General features: G+C 39.4%; 2 protein-coding genes across 2 annotated transcripts in view; one reads left to right on the forward strand and one right to left on the reverse strand.

Moving 5' to 3' along the window:
• Positions 1-12345, forward strand: part of ezrb (ezrin b) — a 28314-nt gene extending 15969 nt beyond the window's left edge. Inside the window, exons 5-13 of the mRNA XM_023953026.2 lie at positions 1428-1511; positions 1615-1761; positions 4298-4394; positions 4646-4809; positions 6598-6728; positions 7801-7961; positions 8748-8840; positions 8931-9170; positions 11074-12345. Coding sequence (XP_023808794.1) covers positions 1428-1511; positions 1615-1761; positions 4298-4394; positions 4646-4809; positions 6598-6728; positions 7801-7961; positions 8748-8840; positions 8931-9170; positions 11074-11238 — 1282 coding nt within the window. The 3' untranslated portion in view covers positions 11239-12345. The remainder of the gene's footprint in view (positions 1-1427; positions 1512-1614; positions 1762-4297; positions 4395-4645; positions 4810-6597; positions 6729-7800; positions 7962-8747; positions 8841-8930; positions 9171-11073) is intronic.
• A 62-nt stretch (positions 12346-12407) lies between these two features.
• sytl3 (synaptotagmin-like 3) lies at positions 12408-17663 on the reverse strand. Its single transcript, XM_011491560.4, has 13 exons — positions 16733-17663; positions 16234-16443; positions 15870-15937; positions 15690-15741; positions 15535-15601; positions 15372-15444; positions 14929-15053; positions 14547-14669; positions 14306-14475; positions 14128-14224; positions 13868-14038; positions 13335-13396; positions 12408-12939 (listed from the first exon to the last, which is right to left on the reverse strand). Exons 1-12 carry the CDS (start codon positions 16828-16830, stop codon positions 13361-13363), a joined length of 1290 nt encoding a protein of 429 aa, XP_011489862.1. The 5' UTR covers positions 16831-17663; the 3' UTR covers positions 12408-12939; positions 13335-13360.
• Positions 17664-19858: the final 2195 nt, after the last annotated feature.

Genomic DNA, 19858 nt, shown 5'->3' on the forward strand with positions numbered 1-19858 from the left:
GATGTTAAATAACTCATCATTTATTTATTATCACTTTTTAAAGTGACAGTTCCAGTTGCATAGAAAACATATGTTTGCTTGTTACTCTAGCATAAATCCTTTTACATTTGATTCTGTCAAGTTAGGTTAGATTGACAGTGTGTAAGTTCTAATGTATAATTCCCCAATCTGATGTTTCAAGTTTAATTCCCCCCAGATATGAATAAATACACACTAATTTTTATTTTTTATCTTAAGAAATTAAAAACTTTTATGGTCTTGCGGGCCACATAAAATGACATGGAGGGCCAGATTTGGCTCCCGGGCCTTGAGTTTGACACATGTGGTCTAGTGGGTCTAGATGACCCAACTCCCAAGGTAAAAGTGCCTAGGATAGCACAAGGGTTAAATAACAGTCTGTGCAATTTTCAGGATTTTAGCTAAATGCCTTTAAGGTGATTGTTCTTTGGATCAAAGTTTAAGAATTATTTATGCATAATTAAGCAAACCATTGAGACACTTCAATCAATGCTGCTTTCAATTTGTTTAACAAAAATAAAGGAACCTTCAGTCATAAAAAACCTTTCCAAGCTTGTGTGAGGATGTTTTAGTACTTTAGATTTAGGGACTTGTGAGATTATTTTTGGGAATTTCCAGGCTGTCTAGTTAGGACTATTTGGTCATGGAGCAAAATAAAAGTCTGTGGTGGTCCAAAACCATTTGGAAAAACCCGCTACTGAATGCTATTAAGAGGCAAAGGAGATTAAAGGTTTGAAAGCTAATTACATTAAATAAGATGAAATAATTGGCAATAACCTTAATTTTCAGTCATTTAATTGCTTCATTTGCTTAATTTAAAATATTTTTAAGCGGATTTACACCAAACTCCTGATTAGTTTAATGTAAACATCCAAAAAAGCTTAAAGGGATAAGGTGTAGCCAGCACCTTCTGTTCTAGAGGTTAATGCTAAACCTCCTCAAAAGACCACTGGAGGCTGGTTCCAAAAAGGAGCAACTTCCCATTAAAAAAAAAAGACAGAGAAAGAAAAAAGGGCTGAATTTACTAAAAGGTTGTGCGAAATCTCTTATTTTGAGGTTCAACTTTCTGAACTTTATTGAAGTGGGCGGAGCTCTGGTCAATAAGTCTGTCCCAATTAGGGCTTTATTTTACTGGTCACTCTTCTACAGGGAAATCAGAGATCTGTTCACATCTATTTATTTATGATACCTAGTTTTTTAAATGCTCCATTATAGCAGAGGGTAAAACACTTCTTTTACTGTATATTTTATATTTTACTAAAAGCCATTACAGAAGCGTCCTCTGCATGAGTGCAACAAGTACTTGCATTTTGAACACGATCGAATGATAAGAGTCGAGTTGTGTTGTTTGTTTGGGACTTTCTGTGAGGCGAAGAAAGTGATGTGCATTGTTCTTGTTTTCTTTCTAGAGTCATGGAGCAACACAAGCTTTCCAAAGAACAGTGGGAGGAGAGGATTCAAGTGTGGCATGAGGAGCATTGTGGGATGCTCAAGTGAGTAACCACAACTTTTCTTTTCTTTTCTTTTCCTTTCTTTTATTTGTGGATTTTGTGGTGATTCTGGAGACATTTTCTTTTATGATTTATTGTAATTTAGAGAGGATGCCATGCTGGAGTATCTGAAAATTGCCCAGGATTTGGAAATGTATGGAGTCAATTTCTTTGGCATCAAAAACAAGAAGGGAACGGAGCTGTGGCTGGGAGTGGACGCGCTTGGACTCAACATTTATGAGAAGGATGACAAGTAAGCACTGTTCTCATCCTGAGGTGAAATCTTCAAGAAACGTCTAAGTCTAAATAGAACATCAATTATCTGGCTTATGTTGATGTCTAAATCAAATCTAAATCTCTCGCTTCTGTGCTTGTTTGCTGCATTCCTGTTGTTCAAACTGCCTCAGGTTTTTGCAAAACCCCTGCATGCTTAGCAGAAAATGAGAAATGACCAAGAATCCCAGCTGAAGTGACAGATTCCACTGCATCTGTTGATTTATATTCATGAAAAATGGTGAAAAATCATTTATTTGTTATTTAATTTTACATGAGATTTAAGTTAAAATGTTTAGAATAAACCAACTTAGTGAAAAAATATCTTTATTATCTTGAGATACATTTATTTTGCAAAAATATCTAAAGAAAAACAAGTTTAAATCTAATCTTTTTTGTTAAGAAAAGACACAAGAGCTTAAAAGAACACATATATGTGAATTTAATCAATCAATAAAATCTGTGCAATGCTTTTTTTATGTCAGATTATTAATTTAAATTAAATTAAAACAAAAAAAAACACACACACAGTTGTACTTAGTTAACTTGTTAATAATAATTTAGATTTTTGATGACACTTTTTTCCAAAATAAGACACTTCTTATTATCAAATTAGTAGAAATGAGCGAAAACAAAACCCATAAATCAGCATTGGGGTATCGTAGAAACTAAAGAATCAATGTGTCGCTGTGACTCAGCTGAGATCCAAACCTTAGTCCACTGCAAACCATGTGATATGACCTAAAACACTTGTGAATGAAAGCGTGGGTAGCCCGGTTTTTCCTTTTGTAACAGATGCTATCTCTGCACAGAAGAATAGGAGTTCCCTGAGAAACTTTGAATTTACTCAAATGGGTGCAACGTATTTCGCTTTACTTCTATTAAAATAGTTTTATTTAGCTTTTTACGCATCAGTTCCAACTCTCGGCTCAGGTTTTAAATAATTACTTAAACTTGCTCAACCAGGTTCATGCCAGCAGCCAGTCACTACCCCCGTTTCCTGTTTAAAAGAACCAAAAATGTCAATATTCCTGTTTGAATCTCTTTTTGATTTTTTTTTTTTTGTCTTTTGCTTCAGGGTAACCTACTTTTGTAGATGTCTCATCACATTTTCTGCCTGGCGTGTTTGTGACTTTCCTTTTTTTTATTTGCTGTATGGAAAGGAATCTTGGATATGTGGTGAAATGATGTTTTTAAGCCCCCTTGAGGTGCATCACCTGTGTGGCTGGTGGAGGGGGGGAGTGAGCGGCATTAAAGGAGCTCTTCATCACAGGCTCAGCCGCTGACCCCGGCTGCCAGCTCTGCTCTGACTGAGCTGCTGTAGGTTGCAGCTTCTCCCCAGTTAAAGGCTTCAAGTGGTCTTCAGACTGTTTGTGGATTGACAAAGTTAATCCAATCAGAAGCCTCGTGTGGCCTCCAATTCAACCTTCACCGTCTCCTAAAACACTAATCATCTTAAATCCTAAAGGTTAACTTTATCCTCTTTCATTTAGCTTCATGGTAACTTTAGTCTGGAATAAATTCAGCAAGACAGGAGAGGTACTGACTGAGGACTGAAGTCTGTTTTTTCAGCAGAGAAGTGCCTGTCCTCCACACTACCCTCTGCTGTAACCATGGTTACGCCAACTGGTTTTTCGAGCTATGCAACACCTAAGAATGTGAGGCTAACCTGTCTGTCTCCGCTGCGGGCTGCCTGCCCACAATGCATCGGTGCACCTGGGGCTTGACTGAGGGCCAGCCTGGAGCTAATTCAGCTTTCAGTTTCTTTTGCAAAGCTTGAGTTAACAAGTGTTAAAACCACTTCAGTTCATTTGTATCTTTCTTTGTTTGCTCACTATGATTTTCTCTGGCCATTTAGTTTCTAAACAACTCGACCGACTGATAGTTTCACCGACGTTTTTCCTGATTCCAAAAGCATGTGTCAGCTTTGGAGATGGAGTGACATTCCAGTTGAGGGAGTATTGTGACACGGCAGCAGGTTTTGTTATGAGGCAGCTTACTGCTTTTTCAGGTTTTAACGCTATCGGCTTGTCTGTTTACAGTTCTGATCTGGGTTGCGTTGAATGAAACCGGCGTTGGTTTAGTTGGTGTGACACTGCTGAGCGGTGAGGGCTCCACGCCCCAGATCTAACCCTTTATCTGTGTTCACAGTCGGCCCACGGGAGGATTAGCCCCACATCCCAGTTTGTAGCCATGGATGGGCTTTGATTAAGCTGGCCTGAGTTGATTAGTGAAGTTAATGCAGTTCATTCACACCAATACCCACTATTGGTGTAAATTCTACTGTGTGCTCATGTTCAGGACACTTTTTTCTTTTAGGTTTTTCTTTTACTTTGCTATTGCTCAACGCAGCGGCTGAGTCTGAATAGACGAGACATTCCTATTACCTCTGAGATTTTAAATCTCGCTAATATCGAAGCAGCCCGTCTAAACACGATGGGTGTGATTCATTCTGTAGGATGTCCAGGTTTCATGTTGGTGCTTGCCGTGTAACTCTGATGTGGTCTCTCCTACAGGCTGACTCCAAAGATTGGCTTCCCGTGGAGTGAGATCAGAAACATTTCCTTCAACGATAAGAAGTTCATCATCAAGCCAATTGACAAAAAATCTCCGGTGAATCCAATTTCTTACGAGTTTTATTTGCGCCACTCCCTGTTATGTTTACATGTTTAGCAATTTTTCACTATTGTTGAGAGAAAAGGGGATCAGACACGGTTTGGGTTTTCTTTTACACCAGGAAGTGTTAACTTTTACAATCAACACGGCTTTCTGTATACGTTTAGATGAATTTGCTCTGAAGGTTGCCTTTGTTCTTGCGTCCTAATCTTCTCCTATTTTTTTTTGTTTTCTCTCACAAACTTTAGGACTTTGTGTTTTTTGCCCCAAGACTGCGAATCAACAAACGCGTTCTGCAGCTGTGCATGGGCAACCATGAGCTGTACATGCGTCGCCGCAAGCCGGACTCCATTGAAGTGCAGCAGATGAAGACCCAGGCCAAGGAGGAGAAGAACCAGAGGCAGACGGAAAAGTACGCAGAAGCTCACAAACAAAGCTTTTACTAAAAGAAAGTTACGAGTTGATAGATTATTTATTTAATTTATTTATTTTATAGCAGATTTATTATTTTTTATTTATAGCAGATTTGGAAAATAATTTAGCATTTATCTACTATTTGAACAGGGGCTTTCGATGGACAATAAAAACGCATTCCTTTTCGATCGCCGTTTATTTCCTGTCTGTTGAACTGAAAGTGAATGTCACCCTGGACTTGGCAACAGCTGTCGGCCCACTGTCTGTCCCACACAGCTGTTCAAACACAGTGATGCAACGACGCACACACAACGCGGCGGCGAAACAACAGCCAGTACCATGAGATCACCAGCCGAGAACGCCGCTTCAAACACAGAAGCTCTCGACGGTCCCAAACGAGAAGCTTTTAAAGACAGCTTCTGGTTTTTGCAGCAAAACACATGATGTCTATAAAAGCAATCATTCTGAATTATTTAATAAGTAATTAGCTTTGAAAAGGTTAAAGGTCCAACTCTGATTATCTTTTGAGCAATTATATATATTTCTTTTGCTATATTTAGCCCCCAAAGAAACCCTGTAATTTTCTAGGACATACATTCGGCAGAGCGGCAGTAGAAATCTTATCACATCCCTCTGTTAGTGAGAAATCTGTTTACATGCTCTCCCGCTTGCTGGCAGGGCCTCAAACTCCCAACCTAAAATGGCGAGCAATATCTGAGCTACTCAGCTGTACAGTTGGGATTCAGATACCAGCATGAATGAGGAAAATAAAGACGGACATGGATCTAGTCGTCTGCATGTGAATGCATCAGAATGGAGCGGTTCTGGAAGCTTGTGGCTCGCCCAGCGTGATTCTATGACCTTTTTTTAACTGCGTTAAACTTTTTCATCTGCTCCTGATTCACAATAATTTGAGTACAGAAATGCCCAGAAATGTAATTTTAAGCCTAATTTTCTTAATGTAGGTCTTCCATTATTTGAAAAAATGTCACAAGAACATTTCAAAAACACCCAAAACACAGTTCTCATTGGAGTGGTTCTTTAAAGGAAAGAAAAATCAAATTTTCAGTGATTTAGGCATAAGTTTAGCTTTAAATTTGCAGCTTTGTATTTAAATTTATAACACATTTGAAAACCATTTAGTTTTATTGGGTTGAATTGGGGAATGTTAACCGGCAGAGGGGTCCTGAGCATTATAGGACAGAGTTGTATGTCAAACGTGAGAACAGAAATGTGCCCACACTCAGATGTGGGTGACACCAGTGGACTTTAAAATGATTTTTTTCTGATGATGTTGCTCTCACTGAGCGGCTTGTAAGCCGACAGTGTTGTACATCTTCTAATAGGAAGTCATAAACCATCAATTCCCTCCATGTGTGGCTGTAAATGCGGAATGGTTAAACTGTCGCAGTGTTTATGGAATATTTACATGGAGGTGGTAATCATGTGCACTCCAAAAACTTTATATTTTCAAGAAACGTTGCCGTGCAAAAAAAAAAAAGATTTCTAAAGAACGCAAAATAGTCTTAGTTTAAGAAAACCGAGAGACTAGAGTTTTTTTCTTGAAATAAGCGTTCTTGGTTAGACCATTTTTGGTAGACTGGTTTGCTTATTTGAAAAAAAATGGCTAACGGGGTAAGATTTATTAATTTATTTCTAAGGGGTCTGTTTTTGCAGTGTAATTTGTAATCTACGTTTTTGGTTTGATACAGCTTTTGAGCATTTGTGTGTCCGACAAAGCGCGTCAGTTCTTTGTGTGGGTTAACGGCGGCTGTCTTATCTGCAGGGCCCACCTGGAGAACGAGAAGAAGAAGAGGGAGGCCATGGAGAGGGAGAAGGAGCAGATCGAGCGGGAGAAGCAGGATCTCATGATGAAGCTGTACCAGTTCGAGGAGAAGACCAAGAAGGCTGAGAAAGGTATGAGAGGACGGGAATGTTCTCATTACAGACACACAGACACACAAACACAGTGGGATTGTGTGAGTAAAATGTCTTATTCAGCTGGGTACTAACACCAGACAAGAACCGGTATTTGTAAAAGCAAGAAATTTGGGATGCAGTTAATTAAAACAATATTTGGATGACAAAAATATATAAACTAAAAATAAGCAAATTTATTTAGCATTTATTTGAAATTTACAAATTACTAGAAGAAGAAAGCTGATTCTTATTATGGACTTCCTTTTTGTAAAATTTGGTAATAACTTTCATCGTTGACACACATTCATTTATCTAATTAGTTCTTTCTTTCCAAAGCTGTAATTTCACTTTGTAAGCTCCCAGTTTCTATACGCACTTTGTTCTGTCAACGTCTCCTAAATGATAGCAACGTTATGAATTGTTTGCAATAATTACTCAACCGAAATAGAACGTAAAAGTAGACAAACAAGGTGAATGGTTGGCCTGATCAAACAGGAAATGAGACATTACTCATAAAAGTGTGGTAAACTCCTGATGACTGCTTTCCTCTTTAGTCACACAAATAAAATCAACGCAGTGCTTGAAGTGTAAAACCAACAAAAAAGTTGTATTTTTTTTTCTCATGTTGTGCTTGGTGTGTTAAATTGTTCCAAAAATGCTTCCTGTTCGGCAAGTTTTTCTTCCAGACAAATTTAAACTAATACAAAATATTGTTACCTGATTCGTTGTAATATTGTATCTGAAACTGCAATTTAAAGCCCCACTCTTTTTTAGGGTTTTCAGTGGGATTTTAATTGTGATTATGTGGCTTTCAGGCAAAATCTAAAAGCTGAGCATAGTTTCTGCAAAACGACAATAGTTCATTTGAAATTTGCCTCCAAGTTGTGGGCAGGACTGTTGGGGCTGAGCAACCCCGCCCCCTCTTCCCTAACCCGGAGGAGGGAGATTGTGTTGTGTGTTTTCTACATGTCAGAAACACCATTTTCATCTGAGTGGGTCTTTAAGGAAACAGGCTTTTCTTTTTTTTTAATTGATGCTACTGAAGCTGAAGGATTGTCTGTCTGTTTAGACTTGCAGGAGCAGCTGCAGAGAGCCATGATGTTGGAACAGGAGCGAAGAAGGGCGGAGGAAGAGGCAGTGCGTTTGGAGGCAGATCGCCAGGCCGCCCTGCTGGCTAAAGAAGAGCTGGCACGCCAGTCTGAGAATCAGCAGAGGACTCAAGAGCAGCTGGTCTGTGTTTTAAGAACTCTGTCTTTACCTTTATATGACAAAAATAAGGGGATAGTGTAACACTTAGAAAACGTCCTCTACAGGTTTGGGGTTTGGCATTTTTTTGGCTGTCGTGGCTCCAAACAAGCCTATTTTTGTGGAACCCAGCTGAGCCACTTTGCTGCAGACCTCCTGCAGAACAAAGAAGTGCTCTGGTTACCACTTTATTTCAGCCACAAGCAATCAGCATTTTATGGAACAGACACATGCTGGGAGGTCCCTTTTCTACTAAGACCATGCTGGTCGGTGCAAAATGCCCACTTATGACTGAACACTGAGCGTTCTGTCACTAAGCTGCTTTAAAGATATTAAAATCAAGCAAGAATTTCCTTTTACCAGTCCTCAGAGGCTGTCAGTTGTCACTGAATGATCACACATTCCTGCTTGAACACCTTTGAAATCATTTCACAGCCTGGCGATCCTCTGTGGGAGAAGGTCATGTTGCACACCGCAGTTAAAGACGGAGCTGAGATTGGTTTGGTGTAGTGAAAGATGAGCTCTTCTCATTGTGTTCAGAAGGAATGTTTTGCTTTGTTCAGCACCTTTCAGGAGTTAAAGAAAGGGATATCCCGTTTCTTTCTATTCTGACCCACTTCTTTTGGATTTCTTATTTCGCCTCAAGTCTAATGAATCGATTTAAATTCCACATATTGGAGGAGATGTGTGTTATCATGTGTGTCACTGAGTTTTTTTTTCTTTAAATCATGTTTACAGTAGTCTTTGTGTCTGACTCTTTCTGTGCATCAGGCTGCAGACCTGGAGGAATACACCGCCAGGATCGCTATGCTGGAGGAGGCCAAGCGGCGCAAGGAGGAGGAGGCCACTGCATGGCAGAACAAGGTGAGGTGTTTGGTGTGCAGCTCATCACGTCAAATAAAGGTACAGAACATCTTTAGGATTGTGCACTCACAAATTCTCTTACGGCTCCAGGCCCAAGAGGTTCAGAACGATCTGGTCAAAACCAAGGAGGAACTACACATGGTGATGACGGTTCCACCCCCACCCCCGCCTCCCCCGAGCTACAACCACCTGGAGGATTACAGTGACAACGAGGAAAACTCCAGCAATCACAGTGCTGAGCTGCAGACGATGGGCTTCTCTGACCACTCCCTGGAGGAGGAAAGGCTGACAGAGGTCGAAAAGAACGAGCGTGTCCAGAAACAGTTGAAGGTGAGGGCGAAGAGTCGATTTTTAAAGTTTCATACCTTGATGCAGCCTCACTAGAAAGTAGCTAAATTATCTGTTCATGCAGCAAGTAATTTTACTTTGCAAGAAATCCTAATAAAATATCAAAATCTAGAAACAAGGATCTCCACATGAGCATTCAAAAAGAGAAAAATAAGCTAAAAAAAGTTAACTGATTGATACAATTCTTGGCAAGGCAAGGCAAGTTTATTTGTATAGACAATTCGTACACAAAGTAATTCAAGGTGCTTCACAAAACAGAAAAATGCATTAAAATCACAATACATCATAGAAATAATCAACGTAAAATTTACTTACAAATTGATTTAAAAATAAAGGAAGGAAAGGAAAGAAAAGTGCAGATAGGACCTTTCAGTCATATACACGGCTAAACAGAAATGTTTAAGTCTAGATTTGAACATGAACACAGAAGAGGCCTGTCTTACGACTTCAGGGAGGCTGTTCCAGATTTTAGCTGCAGAATATTGAAATTCTTCAATTTTAATCTCATAATAGGTATTTTTTGCTAGTTCTAAGCAATTGGGTTTGTGTTTTTTGAGTTTTTGTACCCAATTGTAGTTTATTTTGATTACAGAGACAAAAAACTAGTGTAGTAAGTGGAAATTACTCCTTACAAGTTGCCAGCTTATTGCAGAGCCTCACACACACACACACACACACACACACCCACACACACACACACACACACACACACCCATATGCTCACCGATTTAGAGACATCGGATAACATTTGGGGGGAATTGGAGAAACCCTACATGCAGAAACGTCCCTGCAGGGATTGGAACCAGGGGCTTCTAGCTGTGAAGCTGCTGTGTCACTGTGCAGGTCATTGCTTTCTGTTACCTTCAGGAAAAAAAAGTCAGCACTTGAAAAGGAAAATAGAAGGGCGTGTAGCTTTTCTGCAATTTTTTCTTTTGTGTCCATCAACTAAAAGTAACAATTCTCCTACAAACGTGTTAAAAAATTTAAGTGACGTGTTAAAATCTTCCAGCAGAACACTTTAGTCAAAAACAAGCAAAAACATCTAATGTGGCTTAAGTTTTTAATCTTAAATCAAGTGTTTTTATTAGTGTGAAAAGAATGGAGCAAAACTATTTTGACTAATTTAATTGGAATTTCCTCATTTCTAGATTCTAACTTAAATGAGAAAAAAACTAGTAGAATATCTAGAATGATTAAAATCAAGTAGTATACAGTCTTATGCTTTCCCAAAGAGCTGTCAGGTATTTTAACTTTACTTAAGCGACTGGATGGAAGGAGATTGAGTAAAGATTGGAAACAGTTGTGTGAGCAGATAACGTTTTTTACACAACTCTACAAGAAAAACTACAAAAATGTGGGAATGTTCAAGAAATCTGATAAAAAATGACTCTATAGAGGAAGAACTATGAAAAAGGCAACATTGAAAAATGTAGTTCCTCATAGAATGAGGGAGAGAACTTTTTTTTAATGTTTTTGATGAAAATTCAAAGTGGATTGACTTTCTGTTCTTCTGGTTAAAAAAGTGAATTACAAAGGGGGTGTATAATATTTACAAAATATTAGAATGATGTGAGGAACATTTACTGAAAGCTTTAACCTCCGTCAAACTGTCTAAGACGGGCCAGACTGGGAATTGAACCTCCCAGTCAGATTCCTCCATAAAGTAGAATAGATTATTATTGAAGCTCCTGAAACTTAGACAAAATAGACTAAGATGGATTTTTGGGTGACACTTTCTGCTCTTTACGTCACCACAGAATAATGGGGACTCTTCTGATCTCAGCCTGTGGTTTAATTTTGTTAATACACTTTTATAGGGGTTTCTTTTTCTTTTTTTTTGTTTCTTCCTGACTAATGGGGCTTCTCCATATCTCTTCTCCCCTAGGCCTTGACGTCAGAGCTGGCTCAGGCTCGGGATGAATCCAAGAACACCCAGAACGACCTCCTTCACTCTGAGAACGTGCGGGCCGGCCGAGACAAATACAAAACCCTGCGACAGATCCGACAGGGCAACACCAAGCAGAGGATCGACGAGTTCGAAGCTTTGTAAACGGCTTTTGGTGCTTCACTGCTTACCCTTTCTGAATGATCTCGCTTCACGCCGACACACATCTAAACTCACCCGAGGACCTGTTAGTGCACACCCGCCGCAGACGAAACCGGACAACAGCAGAAGCAAACACAAACTCCCTCTGAGTTTTTCAGAAAAAAATCACCTCTTTTCAAGAGAAGTTAAAGAAAGTGCCAAAACCGACTTTCCTTTTGCATTTTCTTAGTGTTATGAGTTGTATTAGTGGATCCACGGTCTCACATCAGACTTAAAGGGTTTCATTTGTTCAAAGCCAAATCTTCTATAAAGTAGATTTTCTTAACGAGCAGTTACTTTGTTGTGAAGGAGGAACTTATTTGCTGCGACCACTCAGAAAGGGGAAGAACCAACATGCGGTAAATATTTTGGTATACTTCCATTTACTGTTGCAAAACTATAGGTTCAATCATAACATATTTATATTGTATATGGGACATAAAGGGTTTCAACTTTGTATATTTTTGCTATTTACTCACTAGAAAACAATAATTTTTAAAAGCTTGACTTATTTTGACTAAAACAATCATAGTCTTATGTTGGATGTGTTTTAAATCGCTTAAAGAGATTTAATTGTAAATTATTTTTTACTGCAGAACATATCCGGCTGCATGCTATTGCAATCTGTTTGCCGTCTTGGTACTTTTGATTAGTTTTTGCATGCAGCTCTGTGCTTAGCAGGACACTGAGGTGTTCTTGTATTATGTCTGTTTCTGTCTGAACTCTGTACGGCTGAGTGAGCACTTCAGTTCTCACGCCTTAAGTGTCCTTTCTCTTTAGCACTGACCCCCTAGAGGAGGGACAGCTCAATAAAATTAAAAATCAAATTTAGAAAAACCTATTTTCCTCTATTATTAATATTGTTTTTTATGTTCAACCTTCATTTCAGTGGAAATGAGCGTGAAATTTTAGTTTGGTCAGACAGTGTAAGAACAAACTCCTCTCTCTGGACTAAAGTAGTATTTACTGACATTGTAATGAAAATGCACATGAATGCTGGCCTTTGTTTAGGAACTGGATTTTATAATGAGGTGTTTGACGTACTGACAATAAAAAAGACTTCATCTCGCATCACTGTGTTGCTCTCTACATCTGAATATTGCATTTGCATGCTTTAAAAAGGGGGGTAAACATACATTACGTTAATTTATTTTCCAAAGAAACACTTCCACAACAAAACATTGACAGATAAAACATAAATTATTTGCAAATGTAGGGAAATAAATACTGCATACAGATAAAGTGCAGGCTCTTTAAACTTTTAAATACATAAATATTGAAATGTTCTTCACTTGGGTGTCACAAAAAGAATTCCAGGTCAGTGAGATCAGATCTGTACACTTCCTCTGAGACAAGAAAGACGGCATTGTTGAGGGGGAAATGCTGAAGAGTCTGGGAGGTGGGCATGTTTTCTTGTGCCGCCTGTGAAGGGCGTGTGCCTTCAGATTTCATCCGTCAGGTCAGTTAAATTCACAGGAATACTTTGACAGAAAAGCGTGGCGTTGAAGAAGAGTATGGATGTTTAAAGCGGCAAACATGTCTTTGCTGTTGGTTCATTTGACACCATCATTTTTAATCTCCCAGATCCCAGTTTGGACCGAAATCCTTGATCACTTCATGCAGATGGGGACATCACTGCCATCCTTGCATCCAGAGTTGGAATGTCTACAACACAACATACATTCAAATTATAGAAAGACACCCTCACACCTTTTTGACACTTGCCTTTAAATGCATGCCGTCACTCACACCAGAGCACACACAGCACTCCCTACAGGCCTGTGGGCCACAATGAGTGTATTTACCCTCTGACAAAGTGTTCTGCTCAATGTTTGCCTTCATAAAGTGTTTGGCAGATTTGATAAAAGACACTGTGCCACTAAGTTTGGACATGCAAACAAATAATATTAAGCAAAAATAGGCCTTTTACTGACCTCTAGTGGCAGAAAAGTGAAAATGAGGGATAACTGCTGCTGCTGACTGTTGCAAAGGTTAACTGATGTATCATGCTCTTGTGCTTTTTGTGAAAAAGTGGTGTTAATTGAAGCTGAGCCGCTCACCTGAGTTTCTGGAGCTAACTTTGGCTTCAGTCATTGTGCTCTGCAGCAACTCCATCTCGACTCTAATGCACAAAAACAAAAAAGGCTGAGTTTGGACCAGTTCCACAGTGGTTTCTTCATAGATTCAAATTCATATAAATACACAATTTCCCCAAAAACCAAATGTAAATGCTGTTTTATATTGAAATTTTGCTTGTGACAAATATACATAAAGACCCACTCTATAAAAATTGTGTTTTTAAGATGTTCTTGTCGCATTTTTCTGATGTAGGACATATGTAAAGAAACTAGGCTTAAAATTCAATTTCTAAATTTCTCTTTACTCAAATCACCGTGAATCCGGAGGAGCTGAAAAACTGCCATTTAAAAAAGAGCGTATTTGTGGTGTGGAAAATGCACTGGGCGGGCCACAAGCTCCCTGCTTAGCTCCAACACTTTACAATAGCTGAAAAGATGATTGGAGTGGGACTTTAAACCTTCAACAACCCAAACATCAGTTCAGGTTCTTTACCAAAAGTATTTTCTGCTCTCACCTTTGGACAAAGTGGGTACCAGTGAAAGCGCTGAGGGGATTTGTCTTCATATCTCCACCCATCCAGCGGGATGAGAACTTCACCGAGAAACACTCTCCTTTTCAGGGTCCCTGAATGCCACACAGAGGCCTGCAGTCTCTTTCCAAACAGCAGGTGGCGCTCTATATCATACTATTGTAGAAGCAAGCAAGTAAAAAAAGATCAGATGAAAATTAAAGTGATCAAAAATTGAAAAAATGTGGCAGCTTTCTTGTTTTTACCTTCACAACCTCATTATAAATGGGATCCGTGGTGTTTCGCTTCACTGATGTTTTGAGTTTGCTGCTCTTATCTGGCAGCACGTACAGTTTCACATACCTACAATGAGATTGACAGGAGGTTGTAAGGTCCTGAATATCCAGAGACAACATTGTGGACTGTTCTGACAGCTGTTCTTACGGGTTGCACTTCTTCCTCTTGCCATCTCCATGAGTGAGGTTTCTGCAGGCGCCCACCGTCACCTCCAGGCAAAGAGCATTGCTGTTGTAGACCATAGCCAACTCCAGCTCCCCAGTTACAGAGACGCTGTCGAAGTGGCCACAGTCTGCGCTGATGCTGCTGATGCTGCTCTGAAAGCAAAGCACAAGAAATTCAAGCAGGACAATCATTTAAATCCTCCTGGGATTGTTTACTGACTCACTCTTTGTCCTCCGGAATGCTCAGAACTGATGGAGGCTTCATCCTCTGCTCCGGTGGAGGAGCCCTCCATGTCACTGTCTTTGCTTTTCTTGAACAAGTTTGGAAGACTTGGGACTTTGAAAAGCTGTAGAAAAGAAATAGAATTGTTTTATTTTAATACCCACAAAAAAACATATTAAAAAATCACTTTAAGTAAATTCCCTCTCATCCCCAGCAGGTGTCAGAGTGACTCATTTATAAAAATGAATTCATGCTGTTTCAAAAAACTGATTTTGCAAATTCAAAACAGTGTTCTGTTATGCCAACCTCTTTTTAGTTTTTGTTTTTGTTTTGGCATATGCAAAACTCCCAATAATTAAGTTTTATGACTAAAACAGACTTACAATGCTGGATTTGTTGATGTTAGTGTCAGAAAGGCTCTTTTGGTTGCTGCTCTTGAAAAACCCTCCATTTCTGCTGTTGTCGACTTGCAGAAAGTCTACCCGCACATCATTGTGAGAGTTGGACTCTGTAACGAGACATATTTACACAGTTGGAAAACTAGAAAACAAAGCAACTCGAGAAACCTGCAACTTGCACGAAAAAAGAAAAAAAGAAAAAATGCGGTGAAGAAACAGGACTTCCTCATCAGTTTTCAATCTTCAGAGTTATGCTGACATCAATATGCAATGTTTTTTTTTCAACGTACTTCCTATGTGATTATACATGCGTGCTTAATCAGCTCGTTAGTGTGATAGTATCCACAGGAAGTCACACTTTTCTTTCTCACGCATCAAGCCGCTGTGTTGTCTTCAGTTACCACACAGAATTAAATATAGGAACTCGCCTCTAATTTGGCACTTGAATGAAACCATAACATCTTCCATTGATTTGGTGAATGACTTTGAATTCTTCAGTTCCTAAAAATCAAAGAACACAGAAAAAAAGTCAGTAAACTCGAATATTTCTGACCTTTCCTGTAAAGTGAACATGGAAAATAAAAGTTTTACCCCAAATCTTCCCATGAATTGATAATCCTTGTTGGGTGGAGGTGTGGGAGGCACGACGGAAATGTGACTGTAAAATAAGGCAGAATGAAGAGGAGGTGAAAATGCATGTAAAGGATTTATTTAGATAGGAATATGTGTGTAAAGGTAGATCTCACCTCAGCCCACTGTAAATCTTCAACAGCATGTCCCCAACCGTTTCATATTTGTCTGTGAAACATTAATAAAATAATCAAATGTGATTCCCTCTTGATGAGGATGAGTTAACCAGTAAACTGGTTGGGGGGGGAAAAAACACCTAAATAAAAACAAATGCATTTAGATGTCTAAAAACTAACCTTTTGCAAGAGGAAATTTCTTTGCCTTTTCCTCTAGAAACCACTCTCCTGACATAATCTTCACCTCCCTGCAGAGAGCGAACAGATTCCAACCATTGACATTCACATAATCAATAAACTGGAATTAACAAGAACGTGTTCAGATATCTGCTAAATTACATTAATCATCATGCCAAAAACCTAAAATATCCACAAGTTAACTGTTGATGAGTCACTTTCTTTAATTTTTAAATCGATTTAGAGAAAAATCTTGGCAATGGAATTCAAATTCCTGCAGTGATTGCTGGAGGCACTGATGAAATTTTCAGATTTTTTTTACACACAATTTGTCATAAACTTAGAGGTCGTTGCGGTCCATCTCTACCTGTAAGCATGGCACACGGTGCACTTCCAGTTTTCTGCTCCCACACGGCACCTCCTGCAGATGCGGTGGCTGCAGCCGCAGCACACAGCGCCTGAGTTCCAGAACTTTCCCAGGGGCCTTTGGCAGCGGGCGCAGGTCCGCTCCCCATACTGACGGGCAAAATTCTTTGCACCCCTCCTCCTCAGATCCTGCAGCTCACACTTCATCCTCCTAAGGGGGAATGGAAAAAGGGCAGATGTGTTTTTGGAGTTTCAGGTAGTGAAACATGTTTCCTTCTTTTTACCAGAGTCTCAATATTTTGCAAAACTCCCATTTCTAGCATTAAACCTGCAACTCCAAAATATATTAACCAGAACGTTTTGTCCTAACTGATTAAAGTGCAAATATTCATTTTCCTGCTGGTCTGTTTTTTGAGATGATTATTCTAAGATTTTCCAGTCATGACTTTTCTCAGCATCACTCAGCATTTTCCTGACAGAGCATGCCTGGAATGACTCACCTGATCCGGTCCTCTTCAACTGTTCTCAGCTGCTTGTCTCTCCGAAGAACCTCCAGCACTTTTTCTCTTTCCAGGACTTGAAGATAACTTAAATCCATTTCGAACGACTGCCTTTGATCGCTTGTTGGTGTTTTCTGTCCGTCCCCTCTGCTAGGCTGCTTCTTTTCTCACAATCTCCTCCTCCTCAACCCCTCCCATTTACTGGTCTCACTCTCAGAGTCCCTCTTACGTCCTCAACAGCTGATACCTAGAAGACAACGGGGAAAACCCACAACTCAGATGAATTTTCTCTAGTCATTTAAGCTGGAGCCACCTCAATTCAGCATTTTCAATATTTTAATCTCTAATGATACATTCCCTCATCCTCTCCTCGCTGCTGGATCATCCTTCCAATTTTCTCCTGCCTCAGTTTCAGCACCCTATTTTTATTTGTAGTACTCAAGATTTTGCTTAAAGAAATCATGTTTCTTCTGCTGGAGGAGGTGCAGTGATGCTTCACTGATAGCTGCAACAAACCAAAGGCCAGCGCTTGCATTATTGATGACTAATTTTGTGGACTTTCTGTTTCCATCCAACTATTTTTTGAGAAAAAAACAAAGACATGTGTAGCCTAAATTAAGTAGATGTGCTAGAACACAACAACAAAAAGCTTGTCTAATTTTATTTTGAGCCGGCAAAAGTGTATCTTAAAACTGATAACAGCTCCTTGGTTTCTGTTGAAGTTTCTGCATAGGCTGAAGATTTAATCTGCTCATTTCTTGACCTCTTAATCAATAGATTTCAAAGTAATTGCAGGATTCTTACGTCAAACATTAGAATAATCTGATTGTGGGCAGTGCCTGATTTTCTAACAGGATCTCAGAGGCAGAAATGATTTAGTAGAAAAAGATGTGCTGTGATTAAATTGGTGTCCAGATTTAAAAATATGCACAGTCTCTTAAGATTACATTAAAAATATCTTAAACGTCACCTTTAAGCAATATGGAAACATTTAATCATTTTGAGGCTTTTTGTTTGTGAAACACAAGCCTTATTTGAATTCTGGCGACATGTTTCCTGGACCTGTGTAGGGTCTGCCTGACGACAGCCTGCATTTGCAGATAAGAGCTTGTCTGTGTTACTAACCAGAAATGCCAGGAAGCCTGAAGGACACAATCAGCGGCAGGTTTAATTTATCCTCACGGCTTTGAAGTGGACACAGCAGTTATCTTACCTCTCCTGATGGGAAACCTCAGCTGCAAAAGGTTGCCAGATGATGCTTCAGAGGGCTTTACACGTAAACTTTATCAACGAAAGTCCACTCATTGCAAGAATGATGGTTAAGAAGTGGCTTGACATCCGAGAACAGACACTGGGAAATGATACCATAAACCACATCAATGACAGTAAAAGCACCGAAACAAGGGGGCCAAATTTGGTACTCCAGGGCCATGAGAGTCAGACATTTCGTCTGACGCATAGCTTCCTGTAACACTTGACTCACCTAAGCAAACCTACATGCAATTTCTAAAGAAAGCAACCAAGGCTCAGAGAATATGAATGGACAGAAACTGAAGGACGACTAAACAAAAACCCACTTTTTCTCCCCCTGAAACCTCTGTAAAACACAACTGAAACACATTTACATTGAAAACTGTCAGAAAGAAGCTGTAAAAATGAGTGCATTTGTGGAGAAAGTCACTTTTTAGGTTGCCATTTGATGACAGAACATTGACACAAAGAATGTGCAAAGAAGGAAGCACTTTTTTCAAGATAAGCACAGAACAAAATCTGATTGCAGGGCTTTGCAAGTCACAAGCAGCGTCTGCATGTCATAGCATCAAACTGAAAGCAAGGCAGGGCCTTGTTGCAAGAAAACTGGGTCATGGCAGAGGAAGAAGGTGCAGAGCAAATATCTGCAGGATCTTACCGTGCTGCCGTCTGCACCACTCAAGTGGTCAGCTGAAGGAAGTGGCAGCATTTAAAGAAAACGTGCGCACATCAGCTTCCTTCCTTTTGATGTCACGCGTTGCTGCACTTTGGTGTGGGCTCAACGCAAGTGGTTAGCCATGTCTCACATTTCTCAGGTTTGAAACTTTCTTAAGGTGCAATCATTGGAAATTATTGCAATTTTTTTTTTACTTTTGTAATCGATTGTCACCACAGGTTATTACTTCTTTTTTTTTAGGGGGGAGGGGCAATGGAAAATCTATTAAGTAAAAAAACATAATCATTTGCATTTACACTCATTGAGGATGCCTAAACATCTTTTTAAGCAACCAAAGTGTAAAAAAAAGAGAAAAAGTCTGTATTGTTTAGACAATTCAAATAATAATAATGTGAAGGTCAAAATTGACATAAATTCGTTTTCAAACATGGTTCTGTTGCAGCAATAAAGAGATGTTTGTTCAAATTTGTCCTAGAACAATATTAAAGCAGATTGAAGTCAGACCAGTGCTGCACGTGCTGAAACCTGCATGGTTTTGACAGTTTTGCTGCCTGAACATCCTTCAAAGTTCCCACCTTGATTGACTAGAACCTAACAGAGGAAGTCGGCAGCAACAGCTCAGCCACAGGAGAAAGCTTGCATCAGTCACATTTAGGAGTACAGAATGTTCAAACCCCGAAGAGCTGTGAGGCTGTCTTGCTGCTCTTCAGCAAAAACCCAAAAAATATTTTAAGCTTTTGAAATCAGTTTCTGTTGTTGAGTGTGACATGTTACATCACAGTAATTGGAAACAATTGTACTTTTGTAAGACACCCCTCGGTGGTTACTTAGTGAATTGTGTTGGCTCCACTTTATCCTTAAAGAAGCCTAGTAGTCAAAGTGTGAGGATTGGTGCTAATTCTGTTTACCGTCTTGATTTTTGCGTTTATTTGATTTTGTCCATGAGGAGAAATCACCAATCTACTCAGCTGATGTGACTTAGATAATCAGCCCCACTGCCCTTTTCTCTTGTCTTTACAATATTTTCCCATTCACGATTTTTTCCTCAAGTTAAGGTTCTTCAGTAGATGTTGTCAAAGTTTATTTCATAATTTAGGTTTCTGTTTCCAAGCTATTCCACTGCCTTTTGCTCTAACGCTTCACTTCTGTATCACTGTGTCTCTGCAAGGTTGAACTTAATTGCATGAAAATGCTCTGAC

The sequence above is a fragment of the Oryzias latipes genome, chromosome 24, assembly GCF_053564925.1.
Source record: "Oryzias latipes strain Hd-rR chromosome 24, Olatipes_Hd-rR_3.1".
Classification (NCBI taxonomy): domain Eukaryota; kingdom Metazoa; phylum Chordata; class Actinopteri; order Beloniformes; family Adrianichthyidae; genus Oryzias; species Oryzias latipes.